Source organism: Oryzias latipes, chromosome 21 (genome assembly GCF_053564925.1).
Source record: "Oryzias latipes strain Hd-rR chromosome 21, Olatipes_Hd-rR_3.1".
Lineage (NCBI taxonomy): Eukaryota > Metazoa > Chordata > Actinopteri > Beloniformes > Adrianichthyidae > Oryzias > Oryzias latipes.
Window position 1 is genome coordinate 29,700,800 of NC_136257.1, and position 22,903 is coordinate 29,723,702.

A 22,903-nucleotide genomic window follows, 5' to 3' on the forward strand; every position below is an offset into this window, starting at 1 on the left:
TAGGACAGTAAAACAAAAAGAAATGTGACACACAACATTAACAGGTGATTTACTGATTTCATGACACCTTTCCGATCACATTAGTGTTTTTTAGTTTTCAACATACAGATGTACAACATGTAAACAAAACTAACTAACTAAAAATAAATCTTATTTAAAATAAATCTTTTTACATATTCTACACATAGAGGAAGAATAGTGTGAATTGTTTCATGTTTTACTATGCGATATAATCTATTTATGACTTGACAGCAGGACACAGTAGATAAATAGTTCAAGATGCTTATAAAAAATATACATTTAAGTAAAAACTACAAACAACTTAAGCTATTGAAATTTGTAATGTTTAAAGAATATAAAAGACAACATAGTATCAAATAAAAAAAAATTAAAATAAAGTTTGAAAAACCCCTTCTATTCAAATCACAGCACATAAAAGCACTAACGGGGTCATCTTGAAAATCCCCTCTTATACAAACAAACATATTTTACAAAATAAATAAAACAAGCTATGTTTTGGCTTTTGGTTAGAAGACCTAAAACCACTCAAAACCTTCGTTAAAGACTAATTTTCCAGATATGTTACTTAACAGGACACATCCATTGACAAACTTCAACAAAAGCCAATAGAATAAAAAAAAAGATTAAAAAAAAACGTAGCATTTTTCTTCTGTTGAAACCTGTGAATGTTAAAGGTCGAAAGACTTAACATCTCAATGTCTAAGTCAAAAGTGCAAATTTCAGCTAAAGGAGCAACATGACGGTGTTGCAGAGCGACAGCCCCAAAGCATCACTGCTCTAGAGCAGATCTGCATGGAGTAATGGACCAGCAACAGTTTGTGAAGACTAACAGAAGTCGTTTTACTGCCGTCATTGCCAACATGGAGTATAAAACAAAGTATTAAGTTGAGCTTTTGTTATTGACCAAATACTTCTTTTCCCCCATAATTTACCAATAAATTCTTTAAAAATCAAACTATGTGATTTTCTGAACGTTTTTTCTCATTTTGTCTCTCATAGTTAAGGCATACCTGTGATGAAAATTACAGGCCTATTATCTTTTTAAGTGGGAGAACTTGCCCAGCTGATGACTGACTAAATATTTTTTTACTTTTTTTTCATCAACTCCTGTTGCTGTAGAAATCAGAGAAAATGTGCTGAAAATGGCAACAGGTGACAAGGATCTTTGGTGCATTTTCACCAGCTGGTTGCTGTTATGGTTAACTACCTGGTTCATCTAAGTCAAATGAGTTTCTCTACTCCTTCACAGGAGTCGTTAGCAAAGTGCAAATTGTTGAAATAAAGTTTCTGTTAAAAAAAAGTCCTCGTGGAGGGCTCTGCATGCATTTTTGCATGGAGAGAAGAGAACTGTAGATCCAGAAGGCCACGAAAAAAAGTCAGGTTGAGGATGGGGTCAGTATGTCCGGAGTCGGAACACCTTGCTCAGGCGGGACGTGGCGCTGGAGTAGATGAGGAAGGAGCCTTCATCTGTGCGGAAGTGCTCCCAGTCTCTGCAGCCGAACGTGGGGAGACTGTGGACAGGGACAAAGCCCTCGTAACCCTGCCACCTGCAAAAGGCACACGGCAACAGTCACGCAGGCTCGGCAGGCACCTGTAGGTTGGAATGAATGCCACACACCTGTAGATAATGCTGTTCAGAGAGTAGGAGCTGCCGTCATGAGAGTTTGCAACAACCAAGAACTTCTCGTCTCCAATGATGAAGAACTCCCAGTCCAGAGCACTAGGGACACAAACAACCAGGCAAACAACTATGTGGATTATTATAGAAAAACATTAAAAATAAAGACAAAAATGCAGACAAAAACAAAAGAAAGATTGATAATCTATCATTATGTACATTTTTATTCTCTCCTCCCCCACTATGTTGGTTCCAGCAACCCAGTGACCCCGACAGGCATTAGCAGGTTCTGAAAACGGATGATGGACCATCAGCACTTCAGTTGAAAAAAGACCAGCAGGTGTCAGCATTGACTCAACATGAGCATCATAAGGGGGCAGCTGAATATCCACAAACAGACTTTAGGCACAAGAACTAACATTTTTATGAATATGTCCATTTAGCTACACTTGTAATCTAAATTCCTGTCATGGTGATACACAAAAGATAAAAGAAAATAAACATTCAGGGAAGATTGATGTTTGTTTTACTTAGCTTTCTCTAGAAATGTGCCAAATAGCTTCAAAATTCACTTCTTGAGTCTGAATCTTGTCATTAATGTCAGACACAGACCGTGTCTCCGAGTTCAAAGCCTTCTGGACCAGTTTCTAGGGCAGGGGTGTTTTTCTATTTTTTTTTAAAGAAATCCTGCCTTATTTGCTGCTGCTTACTTGGATCAGGTGTGTTTAGCCAGTAAAGGAACTTCATTGGCAGGTTATTTGGAAAACATGTTGGCCTGTGTTCTAGGATCTTAAACAAGTTAACATCTCGTCTGGATGTCAGCAAATTATTTGTCTATTTGGATTTTAAATTGTTTTCTTTGAAGACTATTCAGGAGTTAAATTAAAACAAAAAAGAAGATGTGCAGTGCTGTCCATCCATCCATTCATTTTCAAAACTCCCTGATTCCCTTTTCTGTGTCATGAGGTTGCTGGAGCCTATCCCAGTCACTGCCAGGTGGATTCACCTGTGTAATTTATTTTTAATACATTTTTTGCACAAACATGCCTTGTTCCTGTCAACATTTGCACAATTTTCACATTCACAGTAAGTTTAACCACAGAACCAGCTGAGCAGCCTCCACTGGACCCATGGGGATTGTTTAAGGACAGCACAAAGGTGAGGTAAGTAGGCACTGGTGGGTACCTAACCAAACCGGAGTTTAATCAGCGACCATCCAACTAGACGATTCTGTCACTTAACACTACAATTTGGATACTTTCTTGGGTTAAAATACATTTTACCGGATGAAGATTCTTAATTCTGAAGGCATGTCATCTCAAACTAAGTTTTCTCTGAGAACCAAACATGGTTTTTATGTTTTTTCCACTGTCCATACATATTCATCCAATTCATCCAACTTAGTAAAAACACTGCTGATTATACAGAAAGAGCAGTTGCAGTCTACAATCCTCAATTTTTCTTATCCTCAGGACCTGGGGTTCATCATTTTGCACAAAGCGTGTATATTTTCTGTCCCTTCAACCTCTGCTGAAGTTGTGCAGCCTCTACAGTGAGAACGTGCTGTGAACCTCTTTGAGTGAGCACGGAGCTGGAGCTTGGTGGGATCACCTGTGAGTGAGGATCTCCTGGAAGCGGATAAAGGTCTGGGTCAGTGAGTTGAGCTCGTACACTGTGGAGTTGAGACTGTACAAACTCTGGCCCGTGTCTGCAAACTTGTGGCTGTTGGCGACCACGAGGAAGAACCTGCCGTCAATCTGGAACGCCTCCCAGTCTGTGGCTCCGACTGTCTGCAGGAGGAGGAGGAGGAGGAGCAGAACCGAAAGATCAGAGCAAGGAGCTCGAGCTGTAAAAACAGTTCGCTGATGAACTGATCAATGGAAAAATCATTGATGAGAAGACAAAAGGAAACTTGGTAAAATATTACAGAGATTCAGTTGTGGGTTTTTGCGCATTTGAAGTAAGAATCAAAGAACTTTACCTACGGAATCAGGAGTTATCTTCCACGGCATCTTTATAAACTGCATGTAGTCACGATCAAGTATAACCTGTCTGTGGTCCAATGTCACACCGTCACCGTGAGGACTAGTATCTTTAAAGACCGACACCAGTAAAAATAGTGTTTTGGGTGTTTTTAATATGTTCTTGTGGCATTTCTCTGATGATGGAAGACATGTATTAAGAAAATTAACTTCAAAAATTGCATTTCTGAGTATTTATCTATTCAAACGGTTGTGAATCAGGAGCAGACAAAAACGTACTATTTGGAAAAGGGCATGTTTATTAAATGGAAATATGAGTGAGGGGCTGTAAACTAGGAGGACAGCATGTAAAGAGAGAGTAAAGGTGAGAGAAAGGAAATCCCTCCCACGACTCAGAGGCAAATTTCTAATAAACTCCTGACATTCTGCAGAAACTATGTTCTAAAAAACACCTTTTTTTATTTACCGTAGTCTAAAAACAGCATAATTATTATTAACAGACCACTGTGATGATCAGAGAGGTTCTTTGAGTTTTTTCTTTTTATGTCTTAAAAATATATGCTTATTTTCTCAGATTATGGGAGGTTGAACAGTTTCGTTTTTAGTTCCTGTTGACCAGGTCTTCTGCCATGACTGGAGATACAAATGCTGAGTAAAAAGAGGCAAGTGGATGAAAAGGAGGAGAAAATGGGGAGGTTGCAGAGGTGGGTCACCGTTTAAACGCAAAAGTATAAAAAAACAAACAAACATGGATCTCCTATCACATGAATGGCACTTACAACACCTAGCATCTTGCTCAGTGGAGGTTGAGATTTGAACCTCTTCTCATTCACTTAGAAAACAAGGATCTTAACCCAGTGAGCCACCAAATCTTCAGCTGTAACTTGGTTAAGTTAAAATCTTTGAAGTTCTACTGAAATCCTCTCCTACATCTCAGGATGTTTTCCATCAAGGTCAAGAGCAGAGGTAAATAGGAGAGGAGGGAATATTTTTGGAGAGTCTGCAGGTGAGCGGACGTGTTGATGCTGCTGTCTGGTGAAATTAAAGGTCCAGGAGTTTCATGAAGAGCTTTAACATGGTTTTGTGGTTTTTTAAAAGCAATAAAGGACTTTCTGAAGCTGGAAACCCCCAGTCACACTCAGTAATTATTTTGCGGGTTTCCTGTGCTTTACTATACATATTTTAATTCATATGAAGCTGATTTTAAGCTTCTGCTTTCATGTAGTTGCAATAAGTTTTAGCAAGTTTGTTAAAGAAAAACTAATGATGTGAGGTCCAGAACAGGGTCTCTAGCCTCTGAAAAAAGTACAACTTTTCTTTAATTCTTCTTCTTCCAGTGTTATAACAAGTTTACTTTATACTAGCGACTTACAATGCTCTACATCTGTTACATTGACTGTATCTGAGAACTGGATTGAGTGAGTGCGATGTCACCCATAGAATACGAGTTATTTCCAGCTCTAACCAAATAAAGTCAACTCAGTCAGCATTTTTTCCCAATAGTGACGCTGCCATGTTGGAGCCAAACTTCTTCTGTAAGCAGCGATTGGTTTAAGTCAGTCTGAGTCAACTTTTCTATGGCAACCACACTCCCCAATAAGGAGTGAGCTTGTTTAAAGTCCACACCCCTAAGACTTGAAACTGGGCTACAAGAAATCTGTCAAATGTTTCAAATGTTGGATGTGGGGGCCAGTGGGCACCACCTACTTTTATGGTCAGTTATCAACTTGAATAACCTGCACTAAAGAATAAATATTAAAAAAATGAGAATTATCAAGAACATGTTTAAAAAAAAAGGTGGCAGAGCAATAACAGTTATTTTGACAAATATCAAATTTGTGCGTCATGGGCGTCGAGTTTTAATGTTAAGTTAATGTACAGATGTGATCTGAGGTCCTGTGGTGCAATCCTTGCGTCAGGCATGGGGCGTCAGTCCAACAGCAGCTCAATTTTAGCGTCTAGTTTCGGGCCCGTGATGTTTTCAAGGACTTGACCAGCGGGTAGAATACAACTCCAATAGATCGATGCATTCTCAACTTGAACTTCCAGCAATTTTCTTATATCGGCTACCTTTGGGCAAAGGCAGGGTACACCCAGGACAAGTCGCCAGCCTGTCTATGAAAGCCACTGCAGCATTTGGAGGCAGACTGCTTGGATCTCGTGAGCCTTGAGATATAATAAATGATAAAGACCTCTAGTTTTAATCTTATTTTTATATTTCCCTCTTGGACAAATGCGGGACAACAAGTCTTCAAACTGGGTCACAGAGACATGGAAACACTACCGAAGCGGCTGTCATTCAGAAGCAGCTTCCACTTCAGGAGTGAAGCTCAACATACTGGGAGAGTGTCTGAATGATCTCATGAACCCAGACACGGAGACATGATGACAGATGCTTTTGTAGAGCTTTTAAAAATAAAAAAAGAATGATCTCTCACCCACCCATCATAAACTACCAACCCATCTGTCCATTCATCTGGAGCACAGGGGTCAAATTTCTGGCCTCAAGGGCTGGTGTCCTACATGTTTTCCATTGTAGTTTCTTAATAGCAAAAACACATCTGATCTAGGTAATAAGCTGCATGTGTGTGTGTGTGTGTGGGGGGGGGGGTATCTAAAGAAATTGGAAAATTTCCTTGAGGCCTAGAGTCTTACACATCTGAACTACAAGGATTGTTCTGACTTACAGTTTGTTGATGGTGCAAAGGTAAATAAATACAATTCTAATCTACTCCAGATCCACAAAGACAACATGCCACATACCGTGATGTTTTGGAAGCTCTTGAAGTGGCCATCCAACCAGACGTATATAGTGGAGCTGATAGTTGTAGTCCGACCATCAAAGGTATTGGCTACCACCAGAAAGTGGTACGGTCCAACGGTAAAAAACTCCCAATCAAATGCTCCAGTTGTTTGAAGAGTTTGGTTCACCTCAAAGAGCTAGGCAGAGAAAGCAAAGATCAAGCAACTGGACAGGTTGAGAGCTGGATAATTCTTAACCCGAGCTTAACAGAGAAGTTTTCAAGACAAGAAAAAGTAGAAAAATATGGGATCGAAATGACAGTCAACAGAAAAACTGAAGGATTCATGACAAAAATATTGGAAATATGACTAAAATTACATTAGGACGGTAGAAAATCATGAAAAAAAGAAAGATGGACTCTACCTTTGTGTCAGGGTTCCACCTGTAGATCACACTGTGGATGTTGTAGTTGAAGTCTCTGGCTGAAGACACAAAGAGGCAAATGTTTTTATGATCCACATGATCACAGATTTTGGATCCCCCTTTGAGATTGGTCAGAATACCAGTGTGTCAAAATGGATTCAAAATGAATCTCAGGAGTCTTCAGATCTTACATCAATGCTGCCATGGCAACATCTAGCTATCATTCCAACCAGATACTGTAAACTGATGATCTGAATTTCATAGCTTTTATTCACTAGCCTGACTGACCAGATTGAAAAGATTTCTCCAACTGTTAAATCCACAGGCATTACTGTCAGAGCAGGAAGGATTTGCAAGCCCACAATGCTGTTAAACACATATAAACATGGCTAAGTAAAACCTTTTTAGACTGTATGACAACTGAATGTTTGGCAGCCACCCAGTGTCCTGTTGCAACACAGGGCAAGGAGAAATATCAGTTCATCAATGGAGGGATCTACAAAACCGCAGGAGCATGGCAGAGGTTACCAAGGTGTCTAAAATAACGAGGGGATGTTCGCCTCCTTTTGGTATGATAACAATGCCAAAGCCCATGCTTGACACATCTGGTTTGCAAATCATATTTCAGCATTTTATCAAAACCTGTGCCGGTCTTCGAATGGACTGAATCTAGTAGCGTCTCTGGCATTAAAGGGTCCTTGAGATGATGTCTCACAGCCACTACGTATATTTTGAGCTTATAAGATGGTCCAGGAGAATACTAGATTCTGATTGGCTGCTGGGTGTGCATTAAAAAGTGATATCCCACAAGATAACCGCACGGTGAAAAAGAAGCTCCGGTCACCTAGCTTAAATGTTTTGTATCATTGCGCCGGCTTCTTTAAAACAATCTTTTGCTTCATCATTTGGACAAAAACAAGCGCTAAGAGGTGAATTTTCTCTCTGAACTGATGCCTTATCGGAAAGATCAGCATATATACATCGCATTTATCACCGTGTCTTGACTGCAGCGGTGGTGCGGCGCGACGCGGAAATAGTCAGAGCAGAAAAAAAATCTAAAACGTGATGAGTCTGACAATCTTGTAGATTTGAATGACGGTGGAACTGTTTTCCTGTAACAGCAAGTTTAAAATGATTTGAGGCCTCACTTTTTGTCTGGCATCATGAGTTGTTCCTATAAAACACAAGTGGTGACTCCTTTCAGGCCAATTCTGTCTGTTCAGTGGCCCCTTTTTGGTCCTGTTTGAGGGCTTTTATTGCCTGATTTGAACACTGAAAGATGGTGGACTGCATGACAAGCTGTGAACACATCTTAGATGTGATCACAGTCCACCTGCATTCCTTCCCCTCAGATCTGAAACTATCGCTTCGGATCAGTAAGAGTGTTTTAATCTTCACAGGAAAAACACACCCATCAGTGTGGGATCAGCGCAGGTGTAGATGTGTTTGAAGTGTTCGAGTCGAGCTGCGGCAGGACGACGGTCCAGGACAGACAAGCTCCCCGGTGCATCAAAGTGAGCATAAAACCACAAGTCTGTGCCATCAAAAGCTCTAGTTTAAATGCTCTGAACCAACAAACCCACCACAAAACCAAGAGCAGTTCTGATCCTAACAGCTCTGGAGTAATTAACAGCATCAGGCTGCAGCCTTTGCTCATGGTGACTCATGTTTGTTCTCTAAAACACTCGTAAAAGTTTAAGTGTTTTACCAGCAGATGCCTGTGGTTATGGATACCCTCTTCCTTTCAAAATGATGCATTACGATCATCAAAATAAGAGTCTCTACCTCTATGATTGGCCACCACCAGGAAGCTATTGTTGTGGATCTGGAAAGCCTCCCAGTCTTGAGCTCCATGAGTCTCCAGAGCCTGATAACGGACGAAACGCCGCCGCCTCTTGTTCCACCGATAGATGACGGACAGCTCAGGCTCCACTTCCCTCAAGTCTGCCACCACCAGGAAAGTCTGACAGACAACACAGCAAACCATCTGTTTGAGAACATTTACCCTTATGTGTTTAATCAAGAAACATTTAAACATCTCCAGGACTGTCTTGGTTCCAGAGCCACAAATTCTCACCTTACCAAAAAGTGCTGCATAAATAGTAAAATACTTTTTAAAGATAAAAATAAATAATCTGCTTGAAATATAAAAATCCTGAATGGACTTCTTTAAATACTTTGAAAGCCTATTGGTTATACAATTTACACTACTAATAGGGTAAGTGAGGGTGAAGTAGGTGAGACACACGCACATAGTACAGATTTCTTCAAGTCTTCCGAATCCTGCGCAGTGTGCACGGAGCCTGTTAGTGCTGTTCACGTGGGACAGTAAAAACGTGCTCCTTGGATGCAGTCTTGATGGTTTACTTTGGTTTGGAATTTAGGATGGATAAATCCTCATCTCTGCTAAAGAATCTTTCTTTGCATTCTTTGTAAGGAGCCCCCTGGTTTCGGTCTGTTTCTTGGACTGCCAGAGGTTTAGGACCAAAACCCCAAAATGAACAAACGGCAAACCTAAAATTACGTTGTTGTTTTTTTGTCAATAGTTATTGAATGGAATTGTGGATGTAATTTTTAAGATTTGAGGGGTAAACCTAGAAAAAAATTCTATTTATGTGGATAAGTAATCAGCTCCAAATACCGGTAGCCTTATATGGTACAGCTGTGCGGGCTGAATTTCTAAGGCCCTACACGAGCTTTTTGGAAGAAAGACGGTATTTTTTTAGGAGGGTGTTACTGCATAAATGCGTCACCAACAACTGCAAACAAAACACAAAGTTGATGAGTTGTTTTGAAATCTTTTGACCCCAGTCGTCAGGTAACAAACCAAAGTCAATAGACCCACCAAAAAAACCACAGAAAGACGCAAAAATGTCAGCGAGTCAACCTTTACAAAGACTCACAAAGGAACAAGGTGCCACAGACGTCAACAGAGAACAAACACCTGAGAAGGTGTGTGTGTCCAACAAAGTCTGAACTGGACCAAAGGTTTGAGCTTTTCATGGACCCGCTCATCATACATCATCCAGCGTGTGGGTCAAACCTTTTCCAGAGTCATTTTCTCTCTAAGCTGATGTCATTTTCTGCTGCCTTCCTGCCTGGCTCAGTACCTACAGAGCTTTATGGTAACACCTGTGTGTTGTGCCTGAGTAAACAAAAACTACACAATGTGAACACAAGGCTTCAAAACGAAGAGTAGACTCCACCTCAGATATGTTTGTTCCTTCTGCTCTAAGCACCTTTTCAACGTTCATCTGTCCTCAGAGCAGATGGCCTCAAGGGGTCCAATCAGACACTTGGCTCCACCCCTCACATCTGCAGGTCATCTAAGAGGTTTGTCTCACAGCTTTGTGCTTCTACAGTGAAAACGCTGTTGTGTAAAGTTGGGCAGACATGGGGGACTATATCTCTAAGTTGATGATTTCAAATCCTTCTATCTTGATTATAAGTCAAGCATTTTATATTAAACATGATGTAATTACAGATATGAAGAGATTTTGCTATATACAACTCATGCTTGAGATTTGGTTAGTGTTGTTCTGGTGTATGAAACTTGTGCTTAAACCTGAATGGCTTTTTTTTCCTTTTGCACAAACAGTCAGTCTACAGTTCTTTCTGAGGTTAGAACTCCCGACCATCACCAAACATCACCGGACTTTCCAGTGACAGCTCGTCCTCTCATTTTGTGCACTGAGTACTGCTCACCTTGTCATCAATGGTAAAGTGCTTCCAGGCTCTGGCCTCCTGAGTGCTGATGTTCTGGTAAAAGTGGAACGAGCCGTTTTTCCATCTAAAGATACCTGATCCGAGCCTGGAGTCCCTGCAGGAGGAGAAATGAAGGTCACTAATGAGACGGGATCAGAAATGACCATGACACCTGCTGGAGATGATTGCCCGTGCCTTTACACAAAATACTTTGATTACCTTTTTGAGTTGGAAAGTACTGTCAACTGATGAGGCAAATGCCAAGTCTTCCCCTTCCATTTCTGAATTTATTGCAAACCAGCTAGCACTCAATGACTGTATATGGCAACTGGACTGAGTACGTGTGACGTCACCCACAGAAAACGGATTACTTCAGGCTCAAATCAAATGAAGCCAATTCAGTGAACATATGTTTGTTATCCCCATGTTCTGATTTATTTATACAGGTCAGTGGCTTATTAAGTATTTTTTTAAGTATTAGTACTTATTGGCAGCCGCCATGAACAGGCCTTCAGATGGGATGGAGAAGACCTCGATGTCTAAGGTTTTGGAGCGAGTGTACAGGTCCTCGTAATCCTCCACGTAGTCCAGACGCTCTTTACCTGTCAAGTCAATTCAGGACAAGAAGACAGATGAAGCTGAAACAGCTTGTAACCATAAAAACATATTTTAAATGAACGTCAGGGAACAGCATCATATACTTTATGCTTCAGGCATATCATAATGTAAAATAGTCACAGTTGATCTGTTAAACGCTGTTCAGACTCACTCTGCAGCAGCGTTTTCCACATCAGCCCGTCACAGATGAACAGACCCTTGCTTTGGGTGTTGAACCACAGCTGGCCATGTTCTCGTTTTGAACATGGAGGATGGTCTCCCACTGTCACTCGAGTTTCAGCTTCTGGTGCACAACACCAGAAACATTAGTGAGCATTCAAAACAAGAAACAGATAGAGGTTAAAAAAAAATTCATTCAACAGACGTCAACAGGAGCTAACATTTAACCCTCCTGTTATGTTCATTTGTGAGGACCAGAGATGATGTTCCTGGGTCAATTTGACCTGGTGCATGTTTTATTAATTAAAAAATGTCAGACCCAAAAAATCCTAACAAGCAGTGTGAATATTTCATAACTAACTTCATTACTAATTATTCTATCAAAACTTAGTGAAATGGTGTTCCTTACCTCTAACAGGTAGTCATTCAATTATTAGATAATTCACTCGTTTTTCTTAAAAACATACATGCTCAAACTTTTTATTAATTTTTCACTACTGTATTGATTTAGAAAGACTAACATATAAAATACAATAGTTTTACATAACATTGAAACATAATCTTGAAATTTTGTTTTACATACATTCACTGTGAACCAGAAAAAAACAAAATCACAATACAACAGACAAGCAATTGCAATATGAAGTTGTGTGTGTGTGTGTGTAGATATACACAGCACAACAGTGACCAGTCATCACATTGTGCTTTGTACAAATTCATTTTGAACATTTCGCACAGGTCATGCTTGTCTTGACCTGGATCCTGTCTGCGGCTCGACTCGACCCCCGACCGTCCCTCCAACTCCATCTGGATGAAGCTCGTCTGCTGGACTTTATTTATGTAGTTGTAGATTTAGATAAATTAATTCTTCTCTATAGGTTCTGGTAAATCGCCTGTCCGTCCTGGGGGAGGATCCCTCCTTCATGTGGCACCCCTGAGGTTTTTTCTTTTTTTTCCGGAATCCATTTTTTTTTAGGAGTTTTTCCTTACTGCGAAGGGGGGTCTAAGGGCAGGGATCCCAGTTTAGTTTAGTCTGTTTGTTAGTTCAATTTAGTATTCTCCTATTGAATTCTATGTATTCATGATCCTTTTGATTTTATGTTTTACATTTTCAATTACCGATATGAATCCCATTGAGACGACTGTTGTTGTCAATTTACAAAATTGAATTGAATTGAATTGACATGGTCACATGAGTCTATGCCATCCTAGTGGGCCCTGGCACTGTCTTTATGATGTTTTCTGCAGACAAGTTTGTCTGACGCATATTTGGGGATGAAGACCAATGTACTTCACCATTCTTTGATATGAATGTCTTGCTTGGAGGAACAGGAATAGCATTTCCCTCATCTGGTTCAAAATCAGAATCATTAGAATCAGAATTTAGCTCAAGATAGTCTTCTTTTGATCATGATTAGTGATGACTTCCAGAGCCTCCTGGACTGTCATCTTTCTGTTTCTGCTAATAATAATAAGACAGCTTTGTACCTCCAGTTTGACTGCCGGGTCAAATTGACCCAAACAGTATCTATGTGATATAAACATGCAGGGGGGGTTGCATATATGTGAGATGAACCATTTTCATAATATATGTTGAATACGCTAATTAAGGCAAGCAAAAGAATTTTCATGCTGAAAAAATACTTTTAACTATTTTTCCTAGATGTTCAAACTTTAAAACGGGTCAATTTGACCCACAACATAACAGGAGGGTTAAAGTTAATGTTATGAAGGAATTTTTTTGTTGATTGAAAAGCTGAGAGAGCAACGTCCATCCATCCGACCAGCCACTCGTCCATCCATCCAACGCATCCGGGACTGGGTTGCAGGGTGAGCAGCCCAAGCAAACCCTGTGGCGTTCCCAGGCCAGTAGTTTCAGCAGCACTAGGACGTGCCTGGAACACCTCCCCTGGGAGGTGTCCAGAAGGCATTCAGATCAGATGCCAGAGCCACCTCAGCTGGCTCCTCTACTCAAAGCACTTTCCGGGGGGTGAACGAACTTCTCACCCTTTCTCTAAGGGAGTGCCCAGCCACCCTACGGAGGAAGCTCGTTTCAGCCGCTTGTATTTGGGACCTTGTTATTTCTGTCATGACCCAGAGCTCGTGACCATAGGTGAGTGTTGGAACCCAGATCGACCGGTAAATGGAGAGCTTTACTTTTCTGGCTCAGCTCTCTCTTCACCACATCGGACAGGTACAGCAACTGCATAACCACGAATCATTTAAGACTGACGATAAAAATTCATTTCTTTAATCAAATTCATTACGTCCCTTGAGGTGGCTGTCTGACCCCCCACGGGTATCAACAATCCAAAAATCCACAGAACTTGTGGGCAGACCCCACGAGAGTAAAGGTTTTTTCATCTGGTCGAAGGACAGCATGACATAAAGGGCAGACCAGAACACAAACCCCTACTACTAATGGTCACTATGACAACCATCCGTCCTGAAACTGCTGGTGTGTAAACCAAAAGGTCCTAAAGAGGTAACAGTGAGCTCACACACAAACAGAAGCTGCAGAGGCCTGTCAGTCATAAACAAACAACTCTTCATCCTGTCAGTGTGCAGCTCAGGTTACAGAGTCACTGATGCCATCACAGCACAGCGTTTAAACAGGAAACAAGTAAAAATAGAGGTGGAAGTGAGACTCTGTTCCTCGGTTAAAAACCACAGAAGTTCATGAATAGACTCGTCATCCTCACCGTATGGATAAAGCGGTCCCTGGCCGTCCGGCTGGAGAGGTGTGGACTTCAGGACATGTGGAACGGACAGCTCAGCCAGACTGGGTTCAGAGTTGGGGCACAGTCTTGGTCTGGCGTCCGAACCTGGTAGCAGGACCAGCTGCCGCAGCAGACCCTGCAGACAGCTGAACCATGATGAACTAGCCGGACTGTGAGATGCTTCTGATTCAGAGCACAAACTCACAGTGAAGCGGCCTCTCCACTGGCCCCTGCTGCCGATGAAGAACCTTGAACCTTTGGTACTGAGAGCGCTGGGAAACGACTGGATCTGTTTACTGGGAGACAGGAACACTGTTATTAATTTCCAAATCATGGAGAAACATATCATCTTCAACATCTTCATGAGTGGATTTACCGGAAATGGACGAAAAAAGAGATGCAATCAGAAAACCCAAATCCTGATCCAGTTTTTTCAGAAGTGGAATCAAACAGAGTTAAAAGCATCGCTGTTTTATCAGTTACTCACATCTCCAGAGGCGGCCTGCAGTCGATGGTCAGCGTGGCATGCTGTCCGGTGACAGCAAGAACCACAGTGTGCCACCTGTTATCGTCTAAGTTGATGTCCCTAAAGGTCACTCTGCTCCGCCTACCAAGACCTGGAGACATGATCACCAGATGGAGGTGGTTCTCAGAGACACGTAACCCAAGCAGCAGCAAATCTGGGCCCTCCTTCACCATGGAGAAGATGTATTCACTTGTCTGTGAACAGAGAGAACATGATCAGGTTCCACCTGACAGGACAGGACTGGATCAGGATCTTCTTGAATTTCAGTTCACCTTGTGTTTCAATCTTAAGATCTTCAGGGTGGCAACCAAGGAGAACTCAGCTGGAAAATAGTTACAGTTGGTGAAAATCTGTGAAGCGGGGAAACTCGTGGCTGTGGCCATGGTGCCAGTCAGCCTGAACCCTCTGGATCCTCTGGACTGAACCATCTGCAGCTGGAAGGACATGGCTTCCATTATCTATCCATGGCTCCCCAATCTATTTCCCACCTTTCCTGTGCTTTACCTGTGTAGGCAGGGATTGTCCTGGACTTGCCAGAGCTCTGGATAGCAGATCAAGCGGCAGCAGGTCTGTGAACCAAATGCACTTTGTTTTTAGGATGTTGCGTCAACACTAGCTTAAATCCCCAAATTTCAAAAAAAAAAAACACAGCAGGAACAACTGGCGTGTCTACCCTGAGGCTGGAAGGTTGTGAGTTCAAATCCACAATCAAGTCATACCAAAGACTCTAAAAATGGGACCCAAAGCCATTCTGCTTGACACTGCATTTGGGGAGTTGGATTGTGGTGGGTAAACCGCCAGATGGTTCCCAAGCGCAGCTGTGTCTGCAGCTCACCTCTACCCTAGGGGATGGGTCAAATGTGGAGAACAAATTTTACACAGGTGAGAAAACTAAGGTAAAATGCTCTACAAAGAGTCACTCCAGGAGTATATCAGTGATTTGTGTGGTCTCATTCTTTTCATTATTTCTACATGCCTTCATCAATAGACTACATTTTCTTGAAGTAGATGTTCATTTAGTACATTTTCATTTTTATGGTAACTAGATGAGAAGACAGAGTTTTTTTTGTTATTTAGGCTCCTCCTCCACCCTGTGACAGACTGACGACCTGTCCATGGTGTACCATGCCTTTGCCCAACACTAGCTGGGATAGGCTCTAGCAACCCCCTGGTTCCCCAGAGAGATTCAGAAGATGGATGGATGGATCACCTCTCATGGATCCAACTACCTTCTTTCTTTAGGAGGCATCTTTACCTCCAAGGCTTGGACTCTACCTCAGTGGGAACTCTATTGATGTATTTGCTCCAGTTGCAGTTGTTTCTGAGTTTGTTTGAGTTAATCCTGCAATACATTTTAAAAAGTCTTTGCCTTGTTTCTTTTCATTTTGGCCTCAGTTAGTTAGAGGACTTCTGATTTGGTCCCTGTTATCTTGATTCATTTCTTTCTAAGCCCTCTGATAAGACATTTACTGAAATTTGCATCAGTGTGAACAAAGTCAGATTAAAGTTAAGCAACCGTTTTTTTGTTTTTTGGTTTCGCTGTGATCATATGCTCAAATAAAATCAAAGAAAAGCTGATAGAGCCACAGTTGGATCTTATTCTTTACATTTCTGCATCATCCAAAGTGTCAAAACAGCAGTTATGGTGTTTGTTTCATAAACACACAGCTGTTTTGTGTTTATCGACTCTGAAGTCTGAATTCGATACCAACACTTGCAGATTAAAGATATTAGATGTTTTGGGTTTTAACAGTGATAATGTCTACAAAACAAAGCAAATACTTTGATAATATACGCCAACTTTCCCTGTGGATCCTGGACTCTAGACTAACAGAAACAGCAGGATACAGAACGACATCCATGATTAAAACACAGGTTGTTGTGAAATCTTGTCACATTAGACAGAGAGCTAAAAATAAAGACTGATCAGATGTGATGGTGGTTATCTCTCACTAATTTCAGATCCCTGAAAGCGTGCACTTGTCGAGGTGAAGTCGCCACAAGCACGAAAAGAAAATGAGGTGCAAATGACTCTTGCTCCCATGAATAAAGCGAGCTGCATGTCTGTCATGCAGACTTTTATCAGCTCAACTTTGTTTTATGACATTATCAACTCAGCAGCGCACAATTTCCTTCATCTGTGGCTGCAGTCTTGATCTAAAATTAGACTAAGAGCTAGATTTAGTTTCACCCTCCTGTCATCAGAGTTGCATTATGTCCACAGGAACCACAGGACCACTAGCTTCAGCCTGTTCTGCACGTAAGGTAAATGAGGAACTCCAGAGGAACACTGCAAATGTTAACAGATAAATGTAAAATATAAATTATTATTACGGTCACTAAATTATGTCTTTGTGGCAACTCATTCTATTAACTGCTTAATAGCTTGTAATTGTGTGGAACAATACATAAGGATTAACGCGGCTAATAGCGAGAACAGAGAAATGAAGAAGACTCTCACATATTTTAAAGGCAGTGATTAACTTATGGAACCAACATACAATTTTCCGTTTTATCTATAATATGATTCTAAATTTAAGTTTTATTTTGTAAAACCACTGGATTCTCTCCACCACATCGAACTCATTCTTGACGCGTGTCAAGTCATTCGGTCATTTGTTGAAAATCCATCCACTACTTTCTTAAAGTGGCTGCACTTACCACCAAACTAAAAACCCCAAGCTATTAAATTTGCCAAAAATTAAACGTTTTTAGAAAGGTTCTTTTGGCCGAAAAAAGCAAGTGGGGAAACAGAAGCGGAGCCGTCAACTTCACAATAAAAGAAAGCTGCATTTAACAGACAAAAGCCAGGAGAATTACTCCACATATGGATCTATTGCAACAGTCGTTCCAATTGACCATAATAAGGAAGCATGATATTCAGTAATGTCTAATGTTACGAGGATGTTGCTAATAGAGTTGCCCAAAGCTCGATATAAGTTTGTATTTAAATTCAGAAAATAACAGTTTTAGTGATTGGTCGGATGAGGCTGAAGTTGGTGTCTAGTTTTGAAGATTTTGAAGTTTTATGGTTCCCACACAAAATCTGGTGAACAAATGGAGTTTAAAGCAGCTGCAGATATTTTACAGAAAATGAAAATAAACTTTCCCCTTAAAATATGTCTAAGAAGACTGTCATTCATCCGGGTAGATTTCATCATAATAGCAGTAGGTTTAAAAGTTAAAGGAAACTGGATGCCCCCACTTCAGCTTCGTACAGGCTGGTCCGTGAGAAGATTGCCCGACATAAAACTGGTCTGTGGCCTGAAACAGGTCTGGGACCACTGATCTATTGGATCGAATGAAGAGTTGTTTATAAAGTTGCACAAAAGTGCTTGTGAAAAAGGTCACAAAGTAACTTACAAAGTGTTTTATCAAGTAGTAAAACAAGTAAAAAGTATTATAAGAGCTTAAATTCAAAGTAACTTTTTTGATGAAGTAGTTCTAAAAGTAGCATACGGCGAAGCTTAAGGGGTAACATGTAAAACCTTACTGATATAGAGAGGCTTACAAAATAGGTTTGCAAATATTTGTAACCTTGAGCTTGTAAAACAGTTTTTAATGACATTTATTTATTACGGGTAGCATTCCTCCTCTAAACCTGCTGAATACTTTTGATGGTCACAGGGCTGCTGGAGCCTATCCCAACAACTGATGGGGGAAGGCGGGGTAAACCCTGGATAGGTTGCCAGCCTGTTGCAGGGCTACATGGGGTAACATAGACTAAAAGTTGGAATGGCCTAGTGGATAAGTGCATCTCGAGAAATTGGAAGATCATGAAAAATGTATTTTTGTCAGTCTTTTCAAAAAGTGGAAGTTGAATACGTTGAAAAATGTCAATCCTTTGTTGTTGTTGTTGTTTCTTTGATGATTATGGCACACAAATAAGGAGAACCTGAAATTTTGTGTACTAAAAAAGAATATTTTAAATCAGACAAATTAAAAAAATTATGGTTTTAATCTAAAAACAAAAAAAACGTCTATTTGGCATTACATCAATTATAGTAGTTAGTTACAGTAGTTCGAAGGGTGTGTGTTATCCCAACTGAGAGACCCTTTAAAGATTTAGGAAATACTGTTTTTTTGTTTGTTAATTCCAACTGAAAGTATTTTTTACAAATTACACAACGGTCTATTCAAACTCAATTCCCTTTGTTTTGTGTCGTTTCTATTAAGGCTTTATACCATCATCCTCAACTGTGTCCCTGATGTTGAAATCCTGAGATGTGTTTGATATTATACCTGCTAATTTTCTCAGTGCCAGTTGTGCTTTGTTATTAAAACTAAAACTGGTTTGACTTTGAGTCGCCAACTGAGGCCCACAATTGGATTCTCCACGTGTTTGCCACCATGACACTGGTGAACATACAGAACATTGCATGAAGGATTCGTGTTTATTTTGTCTTGAAAGGCAAACTAAGTTCATTAAGCTAACATTTTTCTCCAATTTGAGGGTAAAAGTCTAACATACGAGGGATGAGGACTGACGATCAATTCAGAATTAATGAAGAATAACAGGTGATGATGAATTTTGCTTAGCTTCTTTCTGATTATGGGATGTACAGTTAGATGAGAGAAGGATAAAAAGCTAATAAACATTACTCAACACTATCTACTGATTTGGCAGAACTGTATCATCATGGAGTGAGATGGGTCAGAGGTTTACTATAATTTTGAGATTAGAGATCAAATATTAAAGAAGATGCAAGGGAGTTCTGTGTTTCTAATCGGCATCGGTTTTAGCTGGAATTCCCCTTAAAGCTCCTCTGAGGCCTTTCTGTGTGTTTTGTCGCAGCAGCAGATCAGTGGAGGATGAATGGAGGGAGGAGGCAGCAGGTTCAGAAGCAGATCTCACATTTCAAAGACTAAAATCATGGAAGCACAAAGCAGCAAAGACGTCTGAAGTGAACGGAACAAACTGGGATGTCACCTTCAGCTTGTCAGACAGGTACAGGGAGGTACCGGGCTGAGCACAAAACACCATCTGCTGGGTTTACTGTGATAAAAACAGTCTTCAGTAAAGGTGTAGTGATGAGCACCTGTTCTTTTATTATTAACTCCAGTTTAGACAGATAAAAACAAATACAGATATAGAACTAAGTAACATAGAATGTCAACCTGAGAGCTAGATCCGCTCCTTTTTATCATGTTTTTCCAGGACATGCTCACATTGACGACTCTTTTCTGAGTCCAAAAGGTAGTTCTCAAAGGAGGTAAACAATAATGAATCATAAACAGAAAAATGTGGTCTCTAAACAGCTGTTAATCCACAAACTGAAGAGATAGTACAATGTTAAGATAACGCAATTCAAAGTTTGAAATGAAGACGTTCGTTAGTCTGTAGAAGGATGCTGAAGTCCTTGTACCTGTGCAGGGTCTCCAGCTGTGGCTTTGGACCGGGACAGTGAGCAACACCCCGGTGAGGAGCAGAGGATAACACGACATCCCTGTTGTATGCAGTGAATGCTTTTTGGACCGCATCAGCATCATCTTCCTGACAACCTGAGGCACAAATAAGACCATGGCTTTGGGATCCTACGTGATCTCCCTGGAAAAAAAAAAAAAAAAAGGGAACAGATAAAATTCACCCTGCTGACGCTGCAACATTAAAAAGTCTGAAATAAAGAAATAGGAGTCTTTGTCATGTCTTTTAAATCTAGATTTTTTTGCCGTCTCTTCCCATGAACAAAACATGCACAAGCATAAAAACACAAGCTGTTTTTTTTCCTCATAGAGTGAATGTGATGATTCAAAACTCTCACCTCAACCCCAGAAACCTAGAGGTTCTTCCTGGGACCAGAGTACCAAGAATATGGATGTGATTTGTAGTAGAAAAAAAATCAGCCAAAACATTTCTAAGAGATTTATCATTTTGTTTACCTGGACAATGAAAGAGGTGCCAATAAAAAGTGTGAATGATTTTGTCATTATTTCAGCAGATTCTGCATGCAATTATACCCCGAAGCTTCTTATGTGGTTGCCAGAGAGCACCAATTGCCTGCTTCATCTCAGTAATGTGGGAGTTAGTGATAGTTTCATGCAGGAAAGGGTTTGGTAAAGATTTAAGAAAATGCAAAATTCAACAAGATCATGAAAGTTTGTTATTCTGTTGTATTTCTGGAGACTCCAGGCAGAGTGTGTCTGTGATCTCGCTTAAGTTATATAATGAAATTGACATCAAACCTGGTCAGAAGGTGATCCAGATGCTGAGGAGGGTCCAGCTCTGGTTTAGGGTTGGTTTTTGAATCCACATGCAACGTCCGGTAAGAAAAAAGTGTGTCTCTCGTTTCAAATTCTTCTGGACCCTATTTGTATGTTTGAAAAAAAAGTTTTATTGCAGGAGGCGAAATTTATTTGTTTTGTTTTAGAAACTATTTTTACTTGGATCCGCTTCCAAAGAAAATTCTGCCAGTTTGTGCCTCTGAGGTCAGAATAAAATCTACACAAATCACAGCTTCTTAAACTTCAAGATTTCCTCCCAAAATCTGTTGAATCTGATTTTTTTTTGTCTTTTCCGTTTGTGCTGCTGGTTTCTGCGTTTAAAAGTCCACCTGTCGTGCTCATCTCTCTCTCTGTCAAAATCTCTTTTCCCTGCAGGTGAGTGTCGCCCGGGAGAGCAAGCGTTTACCTGCAGGCTCGCTAGCCCACATTTAAACATAAAAGAGTGGGAGGGGATGCAGAGGAGGAGGAGGAGGAGGGAAGGGCGGGAGAGCTGCCTCACCTGAAAACAATTTCATTCAATAAAACCTCCATTTAGTCTCAAAGTTAAAAATGTCTTGATAACGCTCAGAGCAGGAGGCAACTCTGATTGACAGATGAGAAATAACCCCTTCACAGGAAAATGTGGCAATAAATCTATAAATAAACTGAGACTTATTACGCATTTAGGATGTGATGATCAGGGTGGTGAGGTAAATCCAAAAACAATCCAAAAGGGAAATCCAAATCAAACAAAGGCCAAAAAACGTCATAAATCCACAGACAAGTCCAGGTCCAAAAACAGAAAAATTACCAACCTGCCAAGTTTGTTTTTAGAGACCCACTCCAATAAAAATAGTGTTTTTAACACATTCCTGTGGCCTTTTTCTCACAATTGAGGAGATAGATAAACAAAATTAAGCTTAAAATTGCATTTCTGAGTATTGATGTTCAAATCTCTGCAGACAACAAAAAGGCCATTGGAAAAAGCTTGTAGTAGGCACAGCTACAATCAGGCCAAAGCTCCCTGCTCTGCTCCATTCTGATGCGTCCACTTGCAGACAAATAGACCCACGTTCGTGTTTGCTTTCCTCATCTGAGCTGGAATCTGGATTAAAACTGCACGGCTGGATAGCTCTGATATTGCTCGCCATTTTTGGGGAGCTGGGCCGTAAGCTAGCGAGAGAGTGTGTAAACAGACCCGCCCACAACTCACAAGTGAATTTCTAATGAGTCACTGCCGCTCTGCAGAAACTATGTTTTAGAAAACAACATAATTATAATTAAAAGACCACTGGAAACGCTTCAAAAATAGAAAAAAAGAGGACTCTTCTTTATTGACTGGGTAGGCAAAATACAAAACCCCTAAACGGACACAGAAGTTGAAAAAATTAGTACTGGTGTGCACAAGAAAGACCCAACCAGGTGTGTGTCCTCTGAAGCTGCTGGAAAAGTAGCAGGATCAGGAGAATTTCTGGTCAAATGGCTCTTTTTGCTTTTGCAAAAATAATGAAAAAGCCCTGATGGGACACAAATATCTGTGTAGTTCTAAAGCTACTTTCTTTGCAGAATTTTAGTGCCACGTGTCTTTTTCTGAGATCCAATCAGAACCAGACCTGAAGGTAATAAGCTCTCCTGACAGTCCAAGTAATCCAGAGGTCTCAGGCCGCAGAGACTGAATGCGACGTGTTTGTTCTGTAGACATGTCTGTTCTTGTCACAAACTAATGTCACATTTGTGGGGGATTTGGGTGGACGTTCAGAAATGATAAATGGAGCACTAGGAGGAGGACAACAGCGAAGAGACAAAGGGAAGAAGCAAAGGATTAATCTGCGACTGTGGCACAAAGGAGACCTGTATGCACAAAAAAAAATATATATAATAATATATATATATAAAAATATATATATATATATATATATATATATATATATATATATATATATATATATATATATATATATACACACACATGCATGTGCTGTGTGTTAATCAAATCTTTACTCAAAATTCTTGCAACGACCTATATTTTTTTTAAAGTGGACCCCAGGAAGAAGTTTTTACATTGGTAAAGACTAATAGGGATAAACAAATATGCAATCAGTTTTTACACAAAAAAATTCAACACAACACAACACCTTTCTGTGTGGAGTTTGCATGTTCTCCCCGTGCATGTGTGGGTTCTCTCCG

The 22,903-nt window shown here is 40.5% G+C and overlaps 1 protein-coding gene across 2 annotated transcripts; it reads right to left on the reverse strand.

Moving 5' to 3' along the window:
- Positions 1 to 196: 196 nt before the first annotated feature.
- On the reverse strand, positions 197 to 21,087 carry LOC105356869 (thrombospondin-type laminin G domain and EAR repeat-containing protein). Of its 2 annotated transcripts, XM_078940220.1 has the most exons (16): positions 20,699 to 21,087; positions 19,882 to 20,063; positions 15,020 to 15,084; positions 14,788 to 14,949; positions 14,477 to 14,709; positions 14,195 to 14,285; positions 13,972 to 14,125; positions 11,262 to 11,393; positions 10,977 to 11,094; positions 10,493 to 10,607; positions 8,573 to 8,750; positions 6,788 to 6,846; positions 6,385 to 6,561; positions 3,251 to 3,429; positions 1,640 to 1,741; positions 197 to 1,568 (listed from the first exon to the last, which is right to left on the reverse strand). In XM_078940220.1, exons 2-16 carry the CDS (start codon positions 20,036 to 20,038, stop codon positions 1,415 to 1,417), a joined length of 2,076 nt encoding a protein of 691 aa, XP_078796346.1. In that variant the 5' UTR covers positions 20,039 to 20,063; positions 20,699 to 21,087; the 3' UTR covers positions 197 to 1,414. The 2 variants fall into 2 exon arrangements, with proteins under 2 accessions (XP_078796346.1, XP_078796345.1); XM_078940219.1 differs by lacking the exon at positions 20,699 to 21,087 and having other exon boundaries at positions 19,882 to 20,127.
- Between the last annotated feature and the right edge of the window lie 1,816 nt (positions 21,088 to 22,903).

Excerpts from the sequence above, each read along its gene's own strand:
- LOC105356869 (XM_078940220.1), bottom strand. The coding sequence starts at position 20,038 with ATGGTCTTATTTGTGCCTCAGGTTGTCAGGAAGATGATGCTGATGCGG. Across the intron at positions 14,126-14,194 it reads AGTGGAGAGGCCGCTTCACT|GGTCTGCTGCGGCAGCTGGT; the intron begins GTGAGTTTGTGC and ends AGCTGTCTGCAG. Across the intron at positions 1,742-3,250 it reads CAGGAGATCCTCACTCACAG|TGCTCTGGACTGGGAGTTCT; the intron begins GTGATCCCACCA and ends TTGTGTCCCTAG.